The sequence below is a fragment of the Myotis daubentonii genome, chromosome X, assembly GCF_963259705.1.
Source record: "Myotis daubentonii chromosome X, mMyoDau2.1, whole genome shotgun sequence".
In the NCBI taxonomy this organism is placed as follows: domain Eukaryota; kingdom Metazoa; phylum Chordata; class Mammalia; order Chiroptera; family Vespertilionidae; genus Myotis; species Myotis daubentonii.
Window position 1 is genome coordinate 89699540 of NC_081861.1, and position 19257 is coordinate 89718796.

At 41.9% G+C, this 19257-nt stretch overlaps 1 protein-coding gene across 1 annotated transcript in view; it reads left to right on the plus strand.

The window, feature by feature from the left end:
- Positions 1–19257, plus strand: part of TEX11 (testis expressed 11) — a 422533-nt gene that overhangs the window by 87168 nt on the left and 316108 nt on the right. The window contains exon 7 of the mRNA XM_059678680.1: positions 6286–6366. Within this exon, the coding sequence (XP_059534663.1) occupies positions 6286–6366 (81 nt within the window). The remainder of the gene's footprint in view (positions 1–6285; positions 6367–19257) is intronic.

Consider the following 19257-nt stretch of genomic DNA (forward strand, 5'->3'; position numbering starts at 1 on the left):
CACTTTATCTTATTAAATCCTTTTTCTGCATCTATTGATAAGAGCATATGAGTTTTATCTTTTCTTTTGTTAATGTGGTGTATTACATTGATAAATTTGCATATGTTGAACCATCATTGTGCCCCTGGAATGAAACCCACTTGGTCATGATGTATTATTATTTTTGATGTACTTTTGTGTTTCATTTGCTAGTATTTTGTTTAGGATTTTTGCATCTGTATTCATCAGAGATATTGGCCTGTAGGTTTCTCCTTTTGTTTGTTATCTTTCCCAGGTTTTGGTATCAGGGTTATATTGGCCTTATCGAATCTGTTAGGAAGAGTTTGAGAAGGGTAGGTTTTAAATCTTCTTTGTATATTTGGTAGAATTCACAGGTGAAACCATCTGGTCCTGGACTTTTGTTTTTTGGGAGTTTTATTTTATTTTATTCATTTTTATTGCTTTCAGAGAGATTGGGAGAAGAAAAGAGAGATAGAAAAAACAATGGTGAGAGGGGATCATTGACTGGCTGCCTCCTGCATGTTGGAGCAAGCCCTCAACCCAGGCATGTGCCATTGACCAGAACTGAACCTGGGGCCCTTCGGTCTGCAGGCTCACGCTCTATCCACTGAGCCAAACTGGCTATGGCTGGGAGTTTTTTTTTTGTTTTTTTCTTTCTTTTTTTAAGTTTTTCCTTTGTTTCTCTCTTTTTTAAATAATTTTTATTTCTTGAAGTATTACAGAGTATTACATATGTCTCCTTTCCCCCCCCTTGACATTCCCCCAGCCCCTACCCCCTAGTGTCTTGTGTCCATTGGTTATTCTTATATACATGCATATAAGTCCTTTGGTTGATCTCTTAACGCCCCCCCCCAAACCCTCCCCAGGCTTCCCACTGTAGTTTGACAGTCTGTTCAATGCTGCTCTGCCTCTGCATCTACCCCTGTTCATCAGTCGATACTGGTCCCCATTATCTGTTCCATCCTCACTGGAGCCGTCCCAACTTCCCTGGGGCCGTCTCGGCCTCACCAGGGCTGTTTCAACCTCACCGGGGCCATCCTGACCTCACCGGGACCATCTCAACCTCACTGGGGCCGTCTCAACCTCCCCAGGGCCATTCTGACTTCACCAGGGCCGTTTAGGCCTCACCGAGGCAGTCTCAGCCTCACCGGGGCCGTCCCGACCTCACCGGGGCCGTCTCAACCTCTCCAGGGCCATTCTGACTTCATCGGGGCCGTTTTGGCCTCACCAGGGCAGTCCCAGCCTCACTGGGGCCGTCCCGACCTCACCGGGGACATCCCGACCTCACTGGAGCCATACCGACCTCACCGGAGCCATCTCGACCTCACCGGTGCTGTCTCGACCTCACTGGGGCCATTCCGGCCCTGGATGCTGTCTCAACCTCACTGGGGCCATTCTAACCTCGCCCGGGCCGTTTCAGCCTCACTGGGGCCGTCACAACCTCACCAGTGCCGTCCCGACCTCACCAGGTCCATCCCGACCTCCCCGGGGCAGTCTCGACCTCACCGGGGCTGTCTTGATCTTTCTGGGGGTATCCCAACCGCACCGGGGCCATCTCGACCTCACTGGGGCTGTTTCAACCTCACTGTGGCCGTCCCGACCTCACTAGGGCTGTTTCAAACTCACCAAAGCCGTCCCAACCTCCTCGGGGCTGTTTCAACTTCACCGGGGCCGTCCTGACCTCACCGGGGCCGTCCCGACCTCACCGGGGCCGTTTCAACCTCACCGGGGCCATCCCGACCTCACTGGAGCCGTACCGAACTCACCAGAGCCGTCTCGACCTCACCGGTGCTGTCTCGACCTCACCGGGGCCATTCCGACCCTGGATGCTGTCTCAACCTCACCGGGGCCATTCCAACCTCGCCCAGGCCATTTCGGCCTCACCAGGGCCGTCCCAACCTCACTGGGGCCGTCCCAACCTCACTGGGGCCGTCCTGACCTCACAAGGGCCATCCCGACCTCACTGGGGCAGTCTCGACCTCACTGGGGCCATCTCGATCTTTCTGGGGGCATCCCGACCTCACCGGGGCCATCCTGACCTCACTAGGGCCGTCCCAGCCTCACTGGGGAAACATGAAGTTTGGCACTCTGTCCCCTGCCGGGCGGCTCCCCACCAGACAAAATCTCCAGGTGTTCCTGGTGGCTCAACATCCAGCACGCCTGCTTGGACTTCGCCCTCCACAAAGTGCACAGACTACCTATCTGCCTTCCTCCAGCGTCCCACGGCAGAGTGGAACCGGTGGGCGTGCTTGTGCACCTGCTGGTACAGCGGATCTACATCGCCGGCCCAGCTGGGCCCTGCCCCAGCCTGCCCTGAACCCGACTCCGCCCCCGCAAGTGCATCCCTCCCGGATGCAAGGAGCTGAAATCTGCAGTTTGTTGGGTTGGGCTCTGTACTTGGTGTCTCTGCACATCCTACTCAGTCTCAATGCTCTTATTTCTATTTGAGGAGTTGAAATCTGCAGTTTGTTGGGTTGGGCTCTGTACTTGGTGTCTCTGCACATCCTACTCAGTCTCATTGCTCTTCTTTCTTTCCTTCCAGTTGTAGAGCTTCCAATGGGCCAGCTTTCCCATGGTTCCGTATGATAGCTGTTTGTCCTATAGTTGGTAGCCTCGATGTTGTTGTGGGAGGCAGCACGCACAGGTCTCTTCCTTATGCTGCCATGTTGGTTCTCCTGGCTCTGCTTCTTCAGTTTGTCTCCCATGGGTGCGAGCAGTTGAAGTCTGCAATTTGTTGGGTTAGGCTGCAAAAGCGCAGGTGGGTCTTTTTGTGCCCCTGGCACAGCTTGGATGGGGATGTAAATTGATTAGGGCTGGGTCTCAGGGAGTCGCCATGGCGGAGCAAATAGCAATGGCGACGTCTCCGCGGCCCCTCGCCACTCCGGGACACCAGGACTTTGTGTCCTCCAGTGCTGGCGAGCAGCTGCGTGCCAGAGCCTCCTTCGCTCTCCGACTGCTGCAGGGCTGTGGGGCCTGGGGCCTCAGAGACCCGCCCGAGCAAGCCCAGAGGATTCGAGGGTTCGTAACCACTTCCGATTGAAAAAAAAACACCACGCATCCAGTTGCAGCCCGCCTGGCATGGGACTGTGTACCTCTATCTTTGGTGCCTCTGTAGCTCCTACTCAGTCTCACTGCGCCTCTTTCTTTCCTTCCAGTTGTAGAACTCCCACTGGGCCAACTTCCCCATGGTTCTGAATGGTGGTTGTTTGTCCTATAGTTGGTAGTTTCAATGATGTTGTGGGAGGCAGCACGCACAGGTCTACTCCCTACGCTGCCATCTTGGTTCTCTCGGGTTTTTTTGTTTGTTTGTTTTTTTATAGTAGGTTAAATGTCCTCACTGCTGATCAGTCTATTTCGATTTTCCAATTATTCATGATTTATTCTAGGAAGGAGATGTATTTCTAGGAACTTACCCATTTCTTCTAGTTTATTGAATTTGGTGGCATATAAGTCTTTCATAATATTCTAGTATGATCCTTTGTCTATCTATGATGATGACGTCTGTGGTGACTTCTCTCTCATTTCTGATTTTGTTCATATGGGTCTTTTCCCTTCTTTCCTTAGCGAGTCTAGCCAGGAATTTGCCAATTTTGTTAATCTTTTTTAAAAAATCAGCTCTTTATTTTAGTAATTTTTGTTGTTATTGTCATTAATCCTTATCCAAGAATATTTTTCCATTGATTTTTAGAGAGTAGAAGGGAGAGAGGGAGACAGAGAGAGAGAAACATTGATGTGAAGGAGACACATCAATTGGTTGCCTCCCACCTGAGCCCAGACTAGGGCTGGGGATCCATCCTGCAACTGAGGTACGTGCCCTTGATTGGAATCAAACCCAGGACCCTTCAGTCCACAAGCCAATGCTCTATCCACTGAGCCAAACCAGTTATGGCTATTAATTTTTTGTATAGTCCTTTTTTCCCTCAATTTCTTTCAATTCTGTTCTAATTTTTGTTATTTACTTTCTTCTGCTGACTTTGGATTGCTTTTGTTCTTCTTTATGTAGTTCTTTAAGATGTGGTTAGATTGTTTACTTAGGATTTCTCTTGTTTCTTGAGTAGGCCTTTAATGATATAAACATCCCAGAAGTTTTGCTGGTTTACTGTTATTTGTCTCTATATATCTTTTGATCTCATCTTTAATTTCTTCTTTGACAGCCATTTTTTAGTATGTTCTTTAATCTCCATTTATTTGTGGATTTCTCTACTTTTTTGCAGTTGATTTCTAATTTCAAGGCATCATTGTCAGAGAATAAGCTTGGTATAATTTCAGTCTTCTTGAATTTGTTGATGCTAGTTTTGTGACCCAACATATAGTATATCCTTGAGGATGTTCTATGTAAATTGGAGAATGTATAATCTGATGTTCTTAGATGAAAAGTTTTGTAAATGTCAATTGTTTCCATTTGGTCTAGCAGTGGTCGGCAAACTGCGGCTCGTGAGCCACATGCGGCTCTTTGGCCCCTTGAGTGTGGCTCTTCCACAAAATACCGACTTCTATGCATGGGCCACGAAGTTTCAATCGCACTGTACATGCACACCCATACGTGGTATTTTGTGGAAGAGCCACACTCAAGGGGCCAAAGAGCCGCATATGGCTCGCGAGCTGCAGTTTGCCGACCACTGGTCTAGTGTTTTATTTAAGGCCGATATTTCTTTGTTGATTTTTCTGTTTGGTTGATCTGTCTAGAGATGTCAATGGAGTATTAAGGTCTCCAACCATGATTGTGTTTTTATCTGTTTCTCCCTTTAGTTCTGTGAGTAGTTGCTTTATATATTTTGCTGCTCCCTGATTGGGTGCATATATATTAAGAAGTGTTATGTTTTCTTGATGTAGTGTCCTTTTTATCATCTACAGTTTCCATCTTTGTGTCTTGTTATCTTTAAATCTATTTTGTCTCCAGGCAGAGCCACAAACTACCAACTGCAGGGCTGTGTCTGTGTGCTATCTGAGCTTTCCTCCCTTCTCATCTCCCTTTTTATTTTCGATTGTCCACCTTTAGATGTTTCAAAGCGCAGGTCTCTCAGGCATGCCTCTGTGTTGAGCAGGGAATTCTTTGTTGAATTATAGTTGGTTAACTTTTAATTTCATATCACGAAGAATTTTTGATTACTCTAGCTTTGTAATGCATTCTGAAATAGGGAAGTGTGAGCCCTGCAAGTTTCTTTTTTTTCAAAATGTTTTTGTCTATTCTGTCATATTTCCATATGAAATTTAAGATCAGTAAATCAGTTTCTGCAAAAAAGCCAGCTAGAATTTTGATGGGAATTGTATTGAATCTATAGTACAATTTAGGGAGTATTGCTATCTTAAGAATATTAAGTCTTCTGATTTGTGGACATGGAATGTATTACCGTTTAGTTAGCTATTCTTTAATTTATTTTAAAAAAATTTTTGTAGTTTTTGGTGTACAAGTCTTGCAGTTCTTTTGTTAAATTTATTCCCAATTATTTTATTTTTGATGCTAATTTAAATAAAATTATTTTCTTAATTTTATTTTTTGTTTACTCATTGTTAATGGATAGATATACAATAAATAGATTTTTATATATTGTGCCCTGTAATCTGACAGAACTTGTTTATTAGAGTTTTTATAGGTTTCTGAGGATATTTTATAATACAAGAACATGTCATTTGAAAATAGGGATAATTTTATTTAGGAATTATGCTTATGAATGAATTTAACAGAAGTGTAAGACTAGTACACTGGAAATAATAAAAGAAAGAAATTAGGGGTAAGCTAGTACAGTGTCCTCATTTTATAGATGAGGAAACTGAAGCCATAATGTTTAGGGATGTATATAATAAATATCAGAGTAACTCTTCTGTCTCTAAGATGAGATTGTACTAAACTGCCTTTCATAGCAGATGTTCACAGCATTTCAGACTATGAGTTATTGTGAGCCTGTTTTAGGACAAAAGGCTGCTATTTAAAATTAAAAAAATTCTCTAATACAAGACTATTCAAGCCCAGGAATCATCTACTAGACTTGGCATTATATCATAATATAATAACATACTATTGTACATCAGTTTTGGCATTTCCAAAAAAAATAAACAACTCCTAGTCATACAGTGTCAATTCCGTGTTACCTAAGATTCTTGCCACTTATTTCTCTGTATTTTGAACTGGTTATTATTTTTAACTAGACTAACTAGTGTTGCTAAAAAAATTAGAAAACAAATTAAGACTTATAAGTAATAGTTAAAATATGTTAAAATTGACTTGTAGACATATAACCTTGTTATTTCATTTTAACCAATTATTGACAATTTTTACTTTCCCAGGCAATTGCTCAAGATGATTTTCAAAGAGCATCTACTTGTGTAATGCGCTGCAAAGATATGTTGATGAGGCTCCCTAAAATGGTGAGTGAAATTTATGCATTTATTCTTGAAGAGTTTGAAAATATGTTATATCAAGTTTTAGGAAGTATTATTGCTACTTTATGTAACCCTTTAGAGATTATATTGAAATCAGTTCCAGTTAGCTGATCTATTAAATATTTTGCTTCCTTTGTTGTATACTAAAAAGGGTGTTTAAAAAAGCAATATGGATTATTTCTTAAAATTTCTTTACTTTCCTTTTTGTTGTCAAACCATTTTGATAATAGTTCTTTCTTCCATATTTCATGCTATGTGATAAAAGAAAGAAAAAATGATTTTATTTCCCTGCTGGCAAGGTTGACAGCAATTAATCATATCGCTGCCATACTATTTTTCTATATTGGGATTTGGAGGTGTGAGAAATTTGATAGAATAAAATAAAGCCTGCTTCCCAGACTGGATCTCGTAAAATTTCCAGAGTTGATAAGATTTTATTTTTCTACTTCATCTTACTCTTTCATTCTTTATCTCCTATTTCAGTACCTATGCCTATTTCAGGGTTTACTATCACAGAGGTAATGGATAGCAAAGATATATTTGGATGTTAGGGAGAATGTTTCCAGGGCTCCATAAATTGTACTTACTTGTGAGATTGATCTTACTTTACCCCCAAATTCTTTATAATGTATAATTCAGTAAATATTTATATATTGCTAATTATATGCTATATATTGTTTTCAGCTTTAAAAATTTAAAAATAATTTAGAGAGAGAGGAAGGGAGAAGGAGAGAGAGAAACATTAATGTGAGATCAAAACATTGATTGGCTGCTTCCTGCATGCCCCCAACCTAGGATTGATCCCGCAACCCGGGCATGTGCCCTGATGGAGAATTGAACTGGCAACCTTTCAGTGCACTGAACAATGCCCAACCAACTAAGCTACATGGGCCAGGCAAAGCAATTAACAGTAATAATTCAAAGAACTGCTGTATACCCTTTGCCCAGAGACCCCATTCAAGTTTCTCAATACTGTCCTGTATACAAAACTAGAGGCCTGGTGCACAAAATTCATGCACAGGTAGGGTCCCTAGACTTGGCCAGCGATCAGGTCCGATCGAGGCCTTCCGGCTGCTGGCCAGGGCCTTCCTTCCCCGGCTGCCAGCTGCCAGCCAGGGCCTTTGTTCATTCAGCACCGCCTCCTAGTGGTCAGTGCATGTCATAGCGAGTGATCGAACTCCTGGTATCCTGGTCAAACTCCCAAGGGGACACTTTGCATATTAGCCTTTTATATACATACTAGGGGCCCGGTGCACGAAATTCGTGCACTGGGTGTGTGTGGGGGGAGTGTCCCTCAGCCCAGCCTGCCCCCTCTCACATACTGGGAGCCCTCAGGCGTTGACCCCCATCACCCTCCAATCGCAGGATCAGCCCCTTGCCCAGGCCTGACGCCTCTGGCCTAGGCGTCCGGCCCAGGCAGCGGGGACCTGCAGTGGCAGTGGGGGACGCCGTGATCGCGCGGGCTCCGCCCCTGCCCCTGCAGGACGCCTCTGGCTGAGGCGTCCAGCCCGGCCAGCGGGGACCCACAGCTGCAGCGGCCCCACGATCGTGGGCTTCGCTTTAGGCCCAGGCAAGGGGCCCCTAGCTCCTGGGACTGCCAGCTTCGACCGTGCCCAGCTCCCATCGCTGGCTCCACCCCTACTTCCTGTTATCACTGGCCAGGGCGGAAAAGGCCCCTGATTCTCCGATCATGGCTGGGGGGCAGGGCAAAGGCGGCCCCAGGGCCGTCTTTGCCCTGCCCCCCAGCTCTTAGCTCCCTCCTGGGTTTCTGATCACTGTCAGTGGCAGGGGGCTTCTTCCTGCTTTCCCTTTCGCCTCCCTGCATTGTGCCTACATATGCAAATTAACCGCCATCTTGTTGGCAGTTAACTGCCAATCTTAGTTGGCAGTTAACTGCCAATCTTAGTTGGCAGTTAACTGCCAATCTTGGCAGTTAATTTGCATATAGCCCTGATTAGCCAATGAAAAGGGTATCGTCGTACGCCAATTACCATTTTTTTCTTTTATTAGTGTTGACTAGAGGCCCATTGCAGCAAGATTCCTGCAAGAATGAGGCTTCCTGAGACTGGAGCGAAGCAGAGAAGGGAGCGAAGCCCACCAAGGTGGGCTTCGCTCCCTTCTCCGCTGCCTTGCTCCCTCCCATGTCCACCGCCTCATCACTCCCTCCCTTCTTCGCCGCCTCGCTCCCTCCCATGACCGCCGCCTTGCTCCCTCCCTTCTCCGCTGCTTCGCTCCCTCCTGTCTCCGCGGCCTCGCTCCCTCACTTCTCCACCGCCTTGCTTCCTCCCATGTCCACTGCTTTGCTCCCTCCCGTTTCCGCCACTTCGCTTCTTCCCGTCTCTGCTGCCTCGGTTCCATTCCCTTCTCTGCCGCCTTGCTCCCTTCTGCTGGCTTCCTTCTACGCTGTCTTCAGTCTTCGCTCCGGCACCTGTATATGCAAATTAACTGCCATCTTTGTTGGGTTAATTTGCATACTCTTTTGATTGGCTGGTGGGTGTAGCGAAGGGATAGTCAATTAGCATCTTTGTCTTTTATTAGTGTATCCTAGAGGTCCAGTGCACGAAATTCATGCACTCAGTGGAGGGAGGGGTCCCTCAGCCTGGATTGCAAGAGGGTGCAGGCCAGACCAAGGGACCCCATTGGTGCATGATTGAGGCCAAGGAGGAATGCGGGAGTTGGCCAGCTGGGGAAGGACTGCAGGAGGGCTCCAGGGAGTGTCTGGCCCATCTCGCTCAGTCCCGATCAGCTGGAATCCAATAGCAATCTAACCTACCAGTTGGAGCATCTGCTCCCTGGTGGTCAGTGCACATCATAGCAACTGGTCAACCAGTTGACTGTCTGCTCCCAGTGGTCAGTGCACATCATAGCGAGTGGTTGAGCAACCTTAGCATATCATTAGCATATTATGCTTTGATAGGTTGAATGGCCGACTGGACAACCGTACACTTAGCATAGTAGGCTTTTATTATATAGGACTAGTAGATGGGTTCAATCTAGAATTGCACCTGAGCTTTAGTTTCTTTAGATCTGGAAAACTTCCTCACTCTTGCCTTGTCTTTCATAATCTTGGAAGTTTTGAAGTTTACAGACCAGATATTTTGTAGAACATTACTTAATTACATTTTAGCTCTTAAAATTCTTTTTAGTGAAGTATAAATGGCCGTATAACATTATGTTAGTTTGAGGTGTATGATGTTCTGTTTTGATACATTTATATATTGCCTTTAAAAAATATTTTTTAACTGATCTCAGAGGAAGGGAGAGGGAAACATCAATGATGAGAGAAAATCATCAATTGGATGACTCCTGCACACGCCCCCCACTGGGGATCGAGGCCACAACCGGGCATGTGCCGTTGACTGGAATCGAACCTGGGACCCTTCAGTACCCAGGCCGATGCTCTAGCCACTGAGCCAAACTGGCTAGGTGTGTGTGAGCTTTTCAAAGCCTTTATTCCCCAAAGTAATGCTCTGCAGCTTCTCTTCCCAGGCTTTCAACATGTATATTATTTGCTTCAACCATCCTCTTTTGCCCTATATAGCAGGAGCTTATTCCTTTGTGTTTTAGTGTTTTCAAGAAAAACCCCAAGTTTAGCCATTTTTCCACCTGTAAGTGTTCTAAAATAGGAGAAATAAAGTCAGGCACTTTGCATTTGCCCTTCTGGGAACCACTGGACAGGTTAAATCAAACAAATCCAATTCCTTGGAAACAAGGTCCACTCTGTTGCCTTGGGAACCAGGTACCCACAGCATGGACACACGCTTCCATTTTCAAAACTGTCGCTGTGTCAGAGATTGGGGTGGGGCAAAGGCAAAGTTAAAATGCCAAACAACTCTCCTACCATATTTAAGTCACATTTTCCTTGGTTCAGCATTCACTTTGTTGCTCTATACTTTTGACCATTTTGTAGATTTCCAACAATTTTTTTTATAGCTTTTGCTCACTTTTGTAAGTGTTTCTTTTGAAGGCCAGGCTCTTTGAGTTCCCTAACGTGCCATTTTCTCTGATGGCACTCAATATTTTGATACTCTAACTTTTGTATGAAAATCGATTTTTCTCTCTGAAAATTTATTTAAGTACTATAGGACCAGTGCACGAAATTTGTGCACTGGGTATGGGGGGGACGGGGGGTCCCTCAGCCCAGCCTGTGCCCTCTCGCAGTCCAGGAGCCCTCAGGGGACATCTTCAGTGCTGCCGTGGAGGTAGGAGAGACTCCTGCCACCACTGCTTCGCTTGCCAGCTGTGAGCCTGGCTTCTGGTTGAACGGTGTTCCCCCTGTGGGAACGCACTGACCACCAGGGGGCAGCTCCTGTGTTGAGTGTCTGCCCCCTGGTGGTCAGTGCATGTCATAACGATGGTTGTTCCACTGATTGGTCGATTTGCATATTAGCCTTTTATTATATAGGATAACCAATACTTATTTATCATTCTTATTGCTTTATATATATTAACTAGAGGCCCCTTGCATGAAGAGATTTGTGCAATAGGCCTTCCCTTCCCCTGGCTGCTGGCACTGGTTTTCCTCTGGCACCTGGGACCCAGGCCTTCACTCTGGACGAAGCCTTTAGTCTTCGCCCAGCTGCTTCGCCCCTACGTATGCAAATTAACCGCCATCTTTGTTGGGTTAATTTGCATACTCTCCTGATGGGCTGGTGAGCATAGCGGAGGGATGGTTAATTTACATGTTTGTCTATTATTAGGTAAGATTTGTTTAATCTTCACAATAACCTTTGAAGTGAGTTTTATTGTTATCCCCATTTTAGATAAGGACTGAAGCAAAAAGGGGTTTAGCAGCTTGCCCAAAAATATGTAGTAAGTGATGAAAACTAGATTCAAACCTAGACATTGTGGCTCCGAAGTTCCTGTACTTAACTACTATACTGTTTTTTCTCTTGTCTGCAATAATTTAAAGTTTTATGATGCTATGTCTTGGTGTGGATCTTTTTGCATTCATTGTGCTGGGCACATGGAAATCCGTTTCAGTCTGGCAATTCTGTTGTTATTAACTTATTTTGTTGATGATTTACTCTTCTCTGTTTTCTCTTTCTAGAGCTTCTATTTTTCAGATACTAGATTTCATGTATTATTTTCTAATCTTTTTGTCTTTTTCCTATTTTCTATCTCATTTTTATATTATATTACTATTTGGGTGATTTTCTCAATTTTATTTTCCAACCCTTTTCATGATTTTTCATTTTGATGCCATGCTTTTAATTCCTAGGGGCACTTTTTATTTTTCTGAATATGTCTTTTTTTATTATTTAAAGTATTACATATGTCTCCTTTTTCCTCAGTTGACTCTCCCCCAGCCACTTCCACCCCCAGGACAAACCCCCACCACCCCAGTGTCTGTGTCCATTGGTTATGCTAATAGAAATGCATACAAGTCCTTTGGTTGATCTCTACCCCCCTCTTCCCTGCATTCTCTTTGAGGTTGGATGGTCTGTTCAGACCTTGTCTCTGTATCTATTTTTATCAGTTTATGTTGTTCATTATATCCCACATATGAGTGAGATCATGTGATATTTACCTTTCTTTGACTGGCTTATTTTGCTTAGCATAATGCTTTCCATTTCCATCAATGCTGTTGCAAATGATAAAAGTTCCTTCTTTTTATATCAGTGTAGTATTCCATTGAGTAGATGTCATAGCAAATGGAAAGAGTTCCTTCTTTCTTACAGCAGCATAGTATTCCATCGTGTAGATGCACCACAGTTTTCTAATCCATTCATCAACTGATGGGCACTTAGGCTGTTTCCAGATCTTAGCTATGGTGAATTGTGCTGCTATGAACATATGGGTACATACATCCTTTCTGATTGGTATTTCTGGTTTCTTGGGATATATTCCTAGAAGTGAGATCACAGGGTCAAATGGGAGTTCCATTTTTAGATTTTTAGGAAACTCCATACTGTCTTCCATAGTGGCTGCACTAGTCTGCATTCCCACCAGCAGTGCACGAGTGTTCTTTTTTCTCCACATCCTCTCCAGCACTTGTCGTTTGTGGATTTGTTGATGATAGCCATTCTGACAGGTGTGAGATGGTATCTCATTGTTGTTTTGATTTGAATCTCTTGGATGATTAGTGACTTTGAGCAAGTTTTCATGTGTTTCTTGGCTTTCTGAATGTCCTCTTTTGAAAGGTGTCTATTTAGGTCCTTTGCCCATTTTTTGATTGGATTGTTTATCTTCCCTTTGTTAAGTTGTATGAGTTCCCTATAAATTTTGGAGATTAGGCCCTTATCAGATATAACATTGGCAAATATGTTTTCCCACGCAGTGGGCTTTATTGTTGTTTTATTGATGGTTTCTTTTGCTGTGCAGAAGCTTTTATTTTGATGTAGTCCCATTTGTTTATTTTCTCTTTAGTTTCCAATGCCCCAGGAGCTGTATCGGTGAAGAAATTGCTTTGGCATATGTCTGAGATTTTGTTGTCTTTGGATTCCTCTAGTATTTTTATGGTTTCCCCTCATACATTTAAGTCCTTTATCCATTTTGAGTTTATTTTTGTGTATGGTGTAAGTTGATGGTCTAGTTTCATTTTCTTGCATGTATCCGTCCAATTTTCCCAACACCATTTATTGAAGAGACTATCTTGACTCCATTGTATGTTCTTGCCTCCTTTGTCAAATATTAATTGAGCATATTGGTTTGGGCCAATGTCTGAGCTCTCGATTCTATTTCATTGATCTATATGTCTGTTCTTGTGCCAATACCAGGCAGTTTTGAGAACAGTGGCTTTGTAATACAGCTTGATATCTGGTATTGAGATCCCACCTACTTTGTTCTTTCTCAGGATTGCTGCAGCTATTCGGGGTCTTTTTTTTATTCCAGATGAAGTTTTGGAGAGTTCGTTCTAGGCCTGTGAAATATGCCGTTGGTATTTTACTGGGAAGTGCATTGAATTTATAGATTGCTTTGGGTAGTATGGACATTTTAATATGTTGATTCTACCAATCCAAGAACATAGTATGTTCTTCCATCTGTTTATGTCTTTCTCTATCTCTTTTTTCAACATCCTGTAGTTTTCTGAGTAGAGGTCTTTTACCTCCTTAGTTAAGTTTATTCCTAGGTAGCTTAATTTTTTTTTTAAATATATTTTATTGATTTTTTACAGAGAGGAAGGGAGAGAGATAGAGAGTTAGAAACATAGATGAGAGAGAAACATCCATCAGCTGCCTCCTGCACATCTCCTACTGGGGATGTGCCCGCAACCCACGTACATGCCCTTGACCGGAATCGAACCTGGGACCTTTCAGTCCGCAGGCCGACGCTCTATCCACTGAGCCAAACCAGTTTCGGCTAGCTTAATTTTTTTGGTGCGATGGTAAATGTGATTGTTTTTTTAGTCTCTCTTTCTGTAAGTTCACTATTGGTGTATAGAAATGCCATAGATTTCTTGGCGTTAATTTTGTATCCTGCTACATTGCTGAATTCATTTATTAAGTCTAATAGTTTTTTGATGGAGTCCTTAGGGTTTTTTATGTATAATATCATGTCATCTGCAAATAAGGACAGTTTTATTTATTCTTTTCCAATTTGGATGCCTTTTATTTCTTCTCCTTGTCTGATCACTATGGCTAGCACTTCCAGTACTATGTTAGAAGTAGTGGTGAAATTGGGCATTAATGTCTTGTTCTTGTTCTTAGGAGAAAAGGTTTTAATTTTGCCCATTGTGTAAAATGTTGGCTGTACAGTTATCATAGTAGGCTTTTATTATGCTGAGGTATGATCGTTCTATTCCCACTTTGCTGAGAGTTTTTATCAAGAAAGGGTGTTGGATTTTGTCAAATGCTTTTTCTGCATCAATTGATATAATTATGTGATTTTTGTCTCTCAATTTGTTATGTAATGTATCACATTTATTGATTTGCGGATATTGTACCATCCTTGCATCCTCGGAATAAATCCCACTTGGTCATGGTGTATGACCTTTCTAATGTATGGTTGAATCCTATATGCTAGAATTTTGTTGAGGATTTCAGATCTGTGTTTATCAAGGATATTGGCCTGTAGTTCTCTTCATTTGTGGTGTCTTTATCTGGTTTTGGGATTAGGGTAATGCTGGCTTCATAGAAAGAGCTTGGAAGTGTGCCTTCCTCTTGAATTTTTGGAATAGTCTGAGGAAGATAGCTTTTAGTTCTTCTTTGAATGTTTGTAAGAATTTCCCTGTAAAGCCATCCAGACTAGGGTTTTTGTTTGCTGGAAGATTTTTTATTACTGATTCAGATTCTTTGGGAGTTATTGGCCTATTCAGGTTTTTTGATTCTTCTTGATTGAGTTTTGGAAGCTTGTCTTTTTCTAAGAATATGTCCATTTTGTCTAGTTTATCCAGTTTGTTGGAATAGAGTTGTTCATAGTATTTTTTCATAATCCTTTTTATTTCTGTGGAGTTGAATGTTATTTCACCTCTTTCATTTCTGGTTTTGTGTATTTGGGTCCTCTCTCTTTGCTTCTTGGTGAGTCTGGCTAGAGGTTCATCAATCTTGTTTATCCTTTCAAAGAACCAGCTCTTGGTTTTATTGATCTTTCGTATATATATTTTTAACTCTATGTTGTTAATTTCTGCTCTGATCTTTATTATTTCCTTCCTTCTGCCTACTCTGGGCTTTTCTTGTTGCTCTCTTTCTAATTATTTTTGTAGGGTTAGATAATTTATTACTTTTTTTTTTTTTTTTTTTTTTTTTGCAGTAGGCCTGTAGAGCTATGAACTCTCAGGACTGCTTTCACTGTGTCTCATAGATTGTTCATTGTGATTTCATTGTCATTTGTTTCCAGGATGCTTTTTATTTCTTCTTTGATCTCTTTGGTAACCCAATCATTCTTTAATAGCATGCTATTCAGCCTCCAAATGTTTGATTTTTTTCAGTGTTTTTATCGTAGTTGATTTCTCATTTTATGCCATTGTGATCTGAGAAGATTCTTGATATGATTTCTATCTTCTTGAATTTGAAGAGATGTTGCCTGTGTCCCAATATGTGGTCTATCTTTGAAAATGTCCAGTGTGCACTGGAGAAGAATGTATATTCTGTAGCTTTGGGTGAAATGTTCTGAAGATGTCAATTAATTCCATCTGATTTTGTGAGTCATTTAGGATTGATGTTTCTTTGCTGATTTTTTTGTTTAGAGGATTTATTTGGTGGTGCCAGTGGGTTATTAAAGTCCCCTACCATGACTGTATTGTTGTCAATCTCTCCCTTGATATCTTCCAGAAGTTTTTTTTATGTATTTGGGTGCTCCGGTATTGGGTGCATATATGTTTACCAGAGTTATATCCTCTTTTTGAATTTCCCCCTTTAGTGTTATGAAGTGGCACTCCTTATCTCTTGTTATGGCCTTCACTTTGAGGTCTATTTTGTCAGATTGCTAGCACGGATTTTTTGGTTTTGTTTTTTTCATTCCATTCGCCTGAAATTTTTTTTCCATCTTTTCACTATAAATCTTTGTGAGTCCTTTGTTCTAAAGTGGGTCTCCTGTACACAGAAGATATATGGGTCATGTTTTCTTATCCATTCAGCTACTCTATGTCTTTTGATTAGAGTATTTAATCCATTTATGTTTAAGGTTATTATTGATAGGTACTTGTTTGTTGCCATTTTTTTTTTCTTTATGCCTGTGCTCCATCTTCTCTTCCTATTTCTTCTTTTTACTACAGTCTCTTTACCATTTCTTGCATTGCTGGCTTGGTGGAAATAAACTCCCTTATCCATTATTTGTCTGTGAAGCTCCTTATTTCACCTTCCATTTTTTTTTTAGATCATCTGAATCTTTTTTTTAGATCACTTTTTTTAAATCTTTAATTTCTTTATTGGTTAAAGTATTACAAATGTGTCCTCATCCCCCCATTAACCCCCCCCCCACTTATGCTCTCATCCCCCTGTTGTCTGTGTCCATTGGTTTGGCTTATATGTATGCATACAAGTCCTTTGGTTGATCTCCCCCCGCTTACCCTCACCTTCCCCTACTTTCCCTCTGGGGATTGACAGTCTGATCGCTGCTTCTCCTGTCTCTGGATCTGTCCCTGTTCATCAATCTATGTTGTTCTCTATATTCCACAAATGAGTGAGATCATGTGTTATTTATCCTTCTCTGACTGGCTTATTTCACTTAACATAATGCTCTTCAGTTCCATCCATGCTGTTGCAAATGGCAAGAATTCCTTCTTTTTCACCGAAGCGTAGTATTCCATTGTGTAGATATACCACAGGTTTTTAATCCACTCATCTGTTGATGGGCACTTAGGCTGTTTCCAAATCTTAGCTATGGTGAATTGTGCTGCTATGAACATAGGGCTGCATATATCCTTTCTGATTGGCGTTTCTAGCTTCTTGGGATATATTCCTAGAAGTGGGATCACTGGGTCAAATGGGAGTGCCATTTTTAGTTTTTTAAAAAAAATATATTTTATTGATTTTTACAGAGAGAAAGGGAGAGGGACAGAGAGAAAAATCGATGGGAGAGAAACATCGATTAGCTGCCTCCTGCACACCTCCCACTGGTGATGTGCCCGTAACCAAGGTACATGCCCTTGACCGGAATCGAACCTGGGACCCTCCAGTCCGCAGCCCGACGCTCTATCCACTGAGCCAAACTGGTTAGGGCCCATTTTTATTTTTTTGAGGAAACTCTATACTGTTCTCCACAGTGGCTGCACCGGTCTGCATTCCCACCAGCAGTGCAGAAGGGTTCCTTTTTCTCCACATCCTCTCCAGCACTTGTTGTTTGTTGATTTGTTGATGATATCCATTCTGACAGGTGTGAGATGATACTGCATTATCATTTGATTTGCATCTCTCGTATAATTAGTGACTTTGAACATGTTTTCATGTGTCTTTCGGCCTTCTGTATGTCCTCTTTCAAAAAGTGTCTATTTAGGTCCATTGCCCATTTTTTGATTGGGTTGTTTATCTTCCTTTTGTTAAGTTGTATGAGTTCCCTGTAAATGTTGGAGATTAAACCCTTATCGGTGATAACATTGGCAAATATCTTCTCCCATGCAGTGGGCTTCCTTCTTGTTTTGTTGATGGTTTCCTTTGCTGTGCAAAAGCTTTTTATTTTGATGTAGTCCCATTTATTTTCTCTTTAGTTTCCATTGCCCTAGGAGCAGTATCAGTGAAGAAATTCCTTCGCGATATGTTTGCTATTTCGCTGCCTGTGGATTCCTCTGGTATTTTTATGGTTTCCCGTCTTACGTTTAAGTTCTTTATCCATTTTGAGTGTATTTTTGTATATGGTGTGAGTTGGTGGTCTTGTTTCATCTTTTTGCATGTATCTGTCCAGTTTTCCCAACACCATTTATTGAAGAGACTGTCTTGACTCCATTGTATGCTCTTGCCTCCTTTGTCGAATATTAATTGGGCATAGTGGTTTGGGTCGATTTCCGGGGTTTCTTTTCTATTCCATTGATCTATATGTCTGTTCTTGTGCCAGTACCAAGCTTTTTAAGAACAGTGGCTTTTTAATACAGCTTGATATCTGGTATTGAGATCCCACCTACTTTGTTCTTCTTTCTCAGGATTGCTGCAGCTATTCTAGGTCTTTTTTTTTTTTTATTCCAGATGAATTTTTTGAATGTTCATTATAGATCTGTGAAATATGCCATTGGTATTTTAATGGGGATTGCATTGAATCTATAGATTGCTTTTGGCAGTATGGACATTTTAATGATGTTGATTCTACCAATCCATGAACACAGTATGTTTTTTTAAAAATATATTTTATTGATTTTTTACAGAGAGGAAGGGAGAGGGATAGAGAATTAGAAACATCGATGAGAGAGAAACATCGATCAGCTGCCTCCTGCAAACTCCCCACTGGGGATGTGCCCGCAACCAAGGTACATGCCCTTGACCGGAATCAAACCTGGGACCCTTGAGTCCGCAGGCTGACGCTCTATCCACTGAGCCAAACCAGTCAGGGCCATGAACACAGTATGTTCTTCCATCTGTTTATGTCTTCCTCTCTCTCTTTTTTCAGTGTCCTATAGTTTTTTGCATATAGGTCTTTTACCTCCTTAGTTAAGTTTATTCCTAGGTATCTTAATTTTTTGTACTATTCCCTTATAGGTAACTTTTTGTCTTTCTCTTGCAGCCTTTAAGATTCTTACTTTGTTTTTGGTGTTTGCCAATTTAATTATGATGTTTCTTGGTGTCAGTCTTTTTGGGTTCATCTTGTTTGGGACTCTTTGAGCTTCTTGGACTTGTGTTAGTTTTTTCTTCCCAACATGAGGGAAGTTTTCTGTCATTATTTCTTCAAACAGATTTTCTATTCCTTGCTCAATTTTCTCTCCTTTGCCACCCCCATTATGCAGATGTTTTTTCATTTCATGTTGTCCCAAAGCTCCCTTAGGCTCTCTTCCTGCTTTTTCAGTTGTTTTTTTTTTCCAGTTTCTGCTCTGCTTAAGTGTTTTTTCCTACCTTGTTTTCTAGCTTGCTCATTTGGTCTTCAAGTTCTTCTAGTCTACTGTTGTTAATTTCTATTGTGTTTTTTATTGCAGCTATGTCATTCTTCATTTCTACTTTGTTCTTCTTTATTTCCTCTTGATTCTTACACATGTTGTTGAATTTGTTTTTCATCCTTTTTAGTGTCCTTACGATCATTGCTCTGAATTCTTTCTCTGACAAATTTCTTGCCTCCATTTTGTTTATTTCCTTTTCTGGTGATTCCTCCCTTTCTTTCGTATGGGGGCTGTTTCTTTTTCTAGCCACTTTTGCTCCTCTCAGGGTGTCTGGTTATGTGGCTCACTCTCTACCATGTTGACCAAAAGGCACAAAATAGAACTCGACAAGACACAACACAGAGCGAACAAAAAAAAAATGATTGTATTCACGACACCCATAACCCCAAATAAAGGTGACCACCAGAGAAAAGAGTATT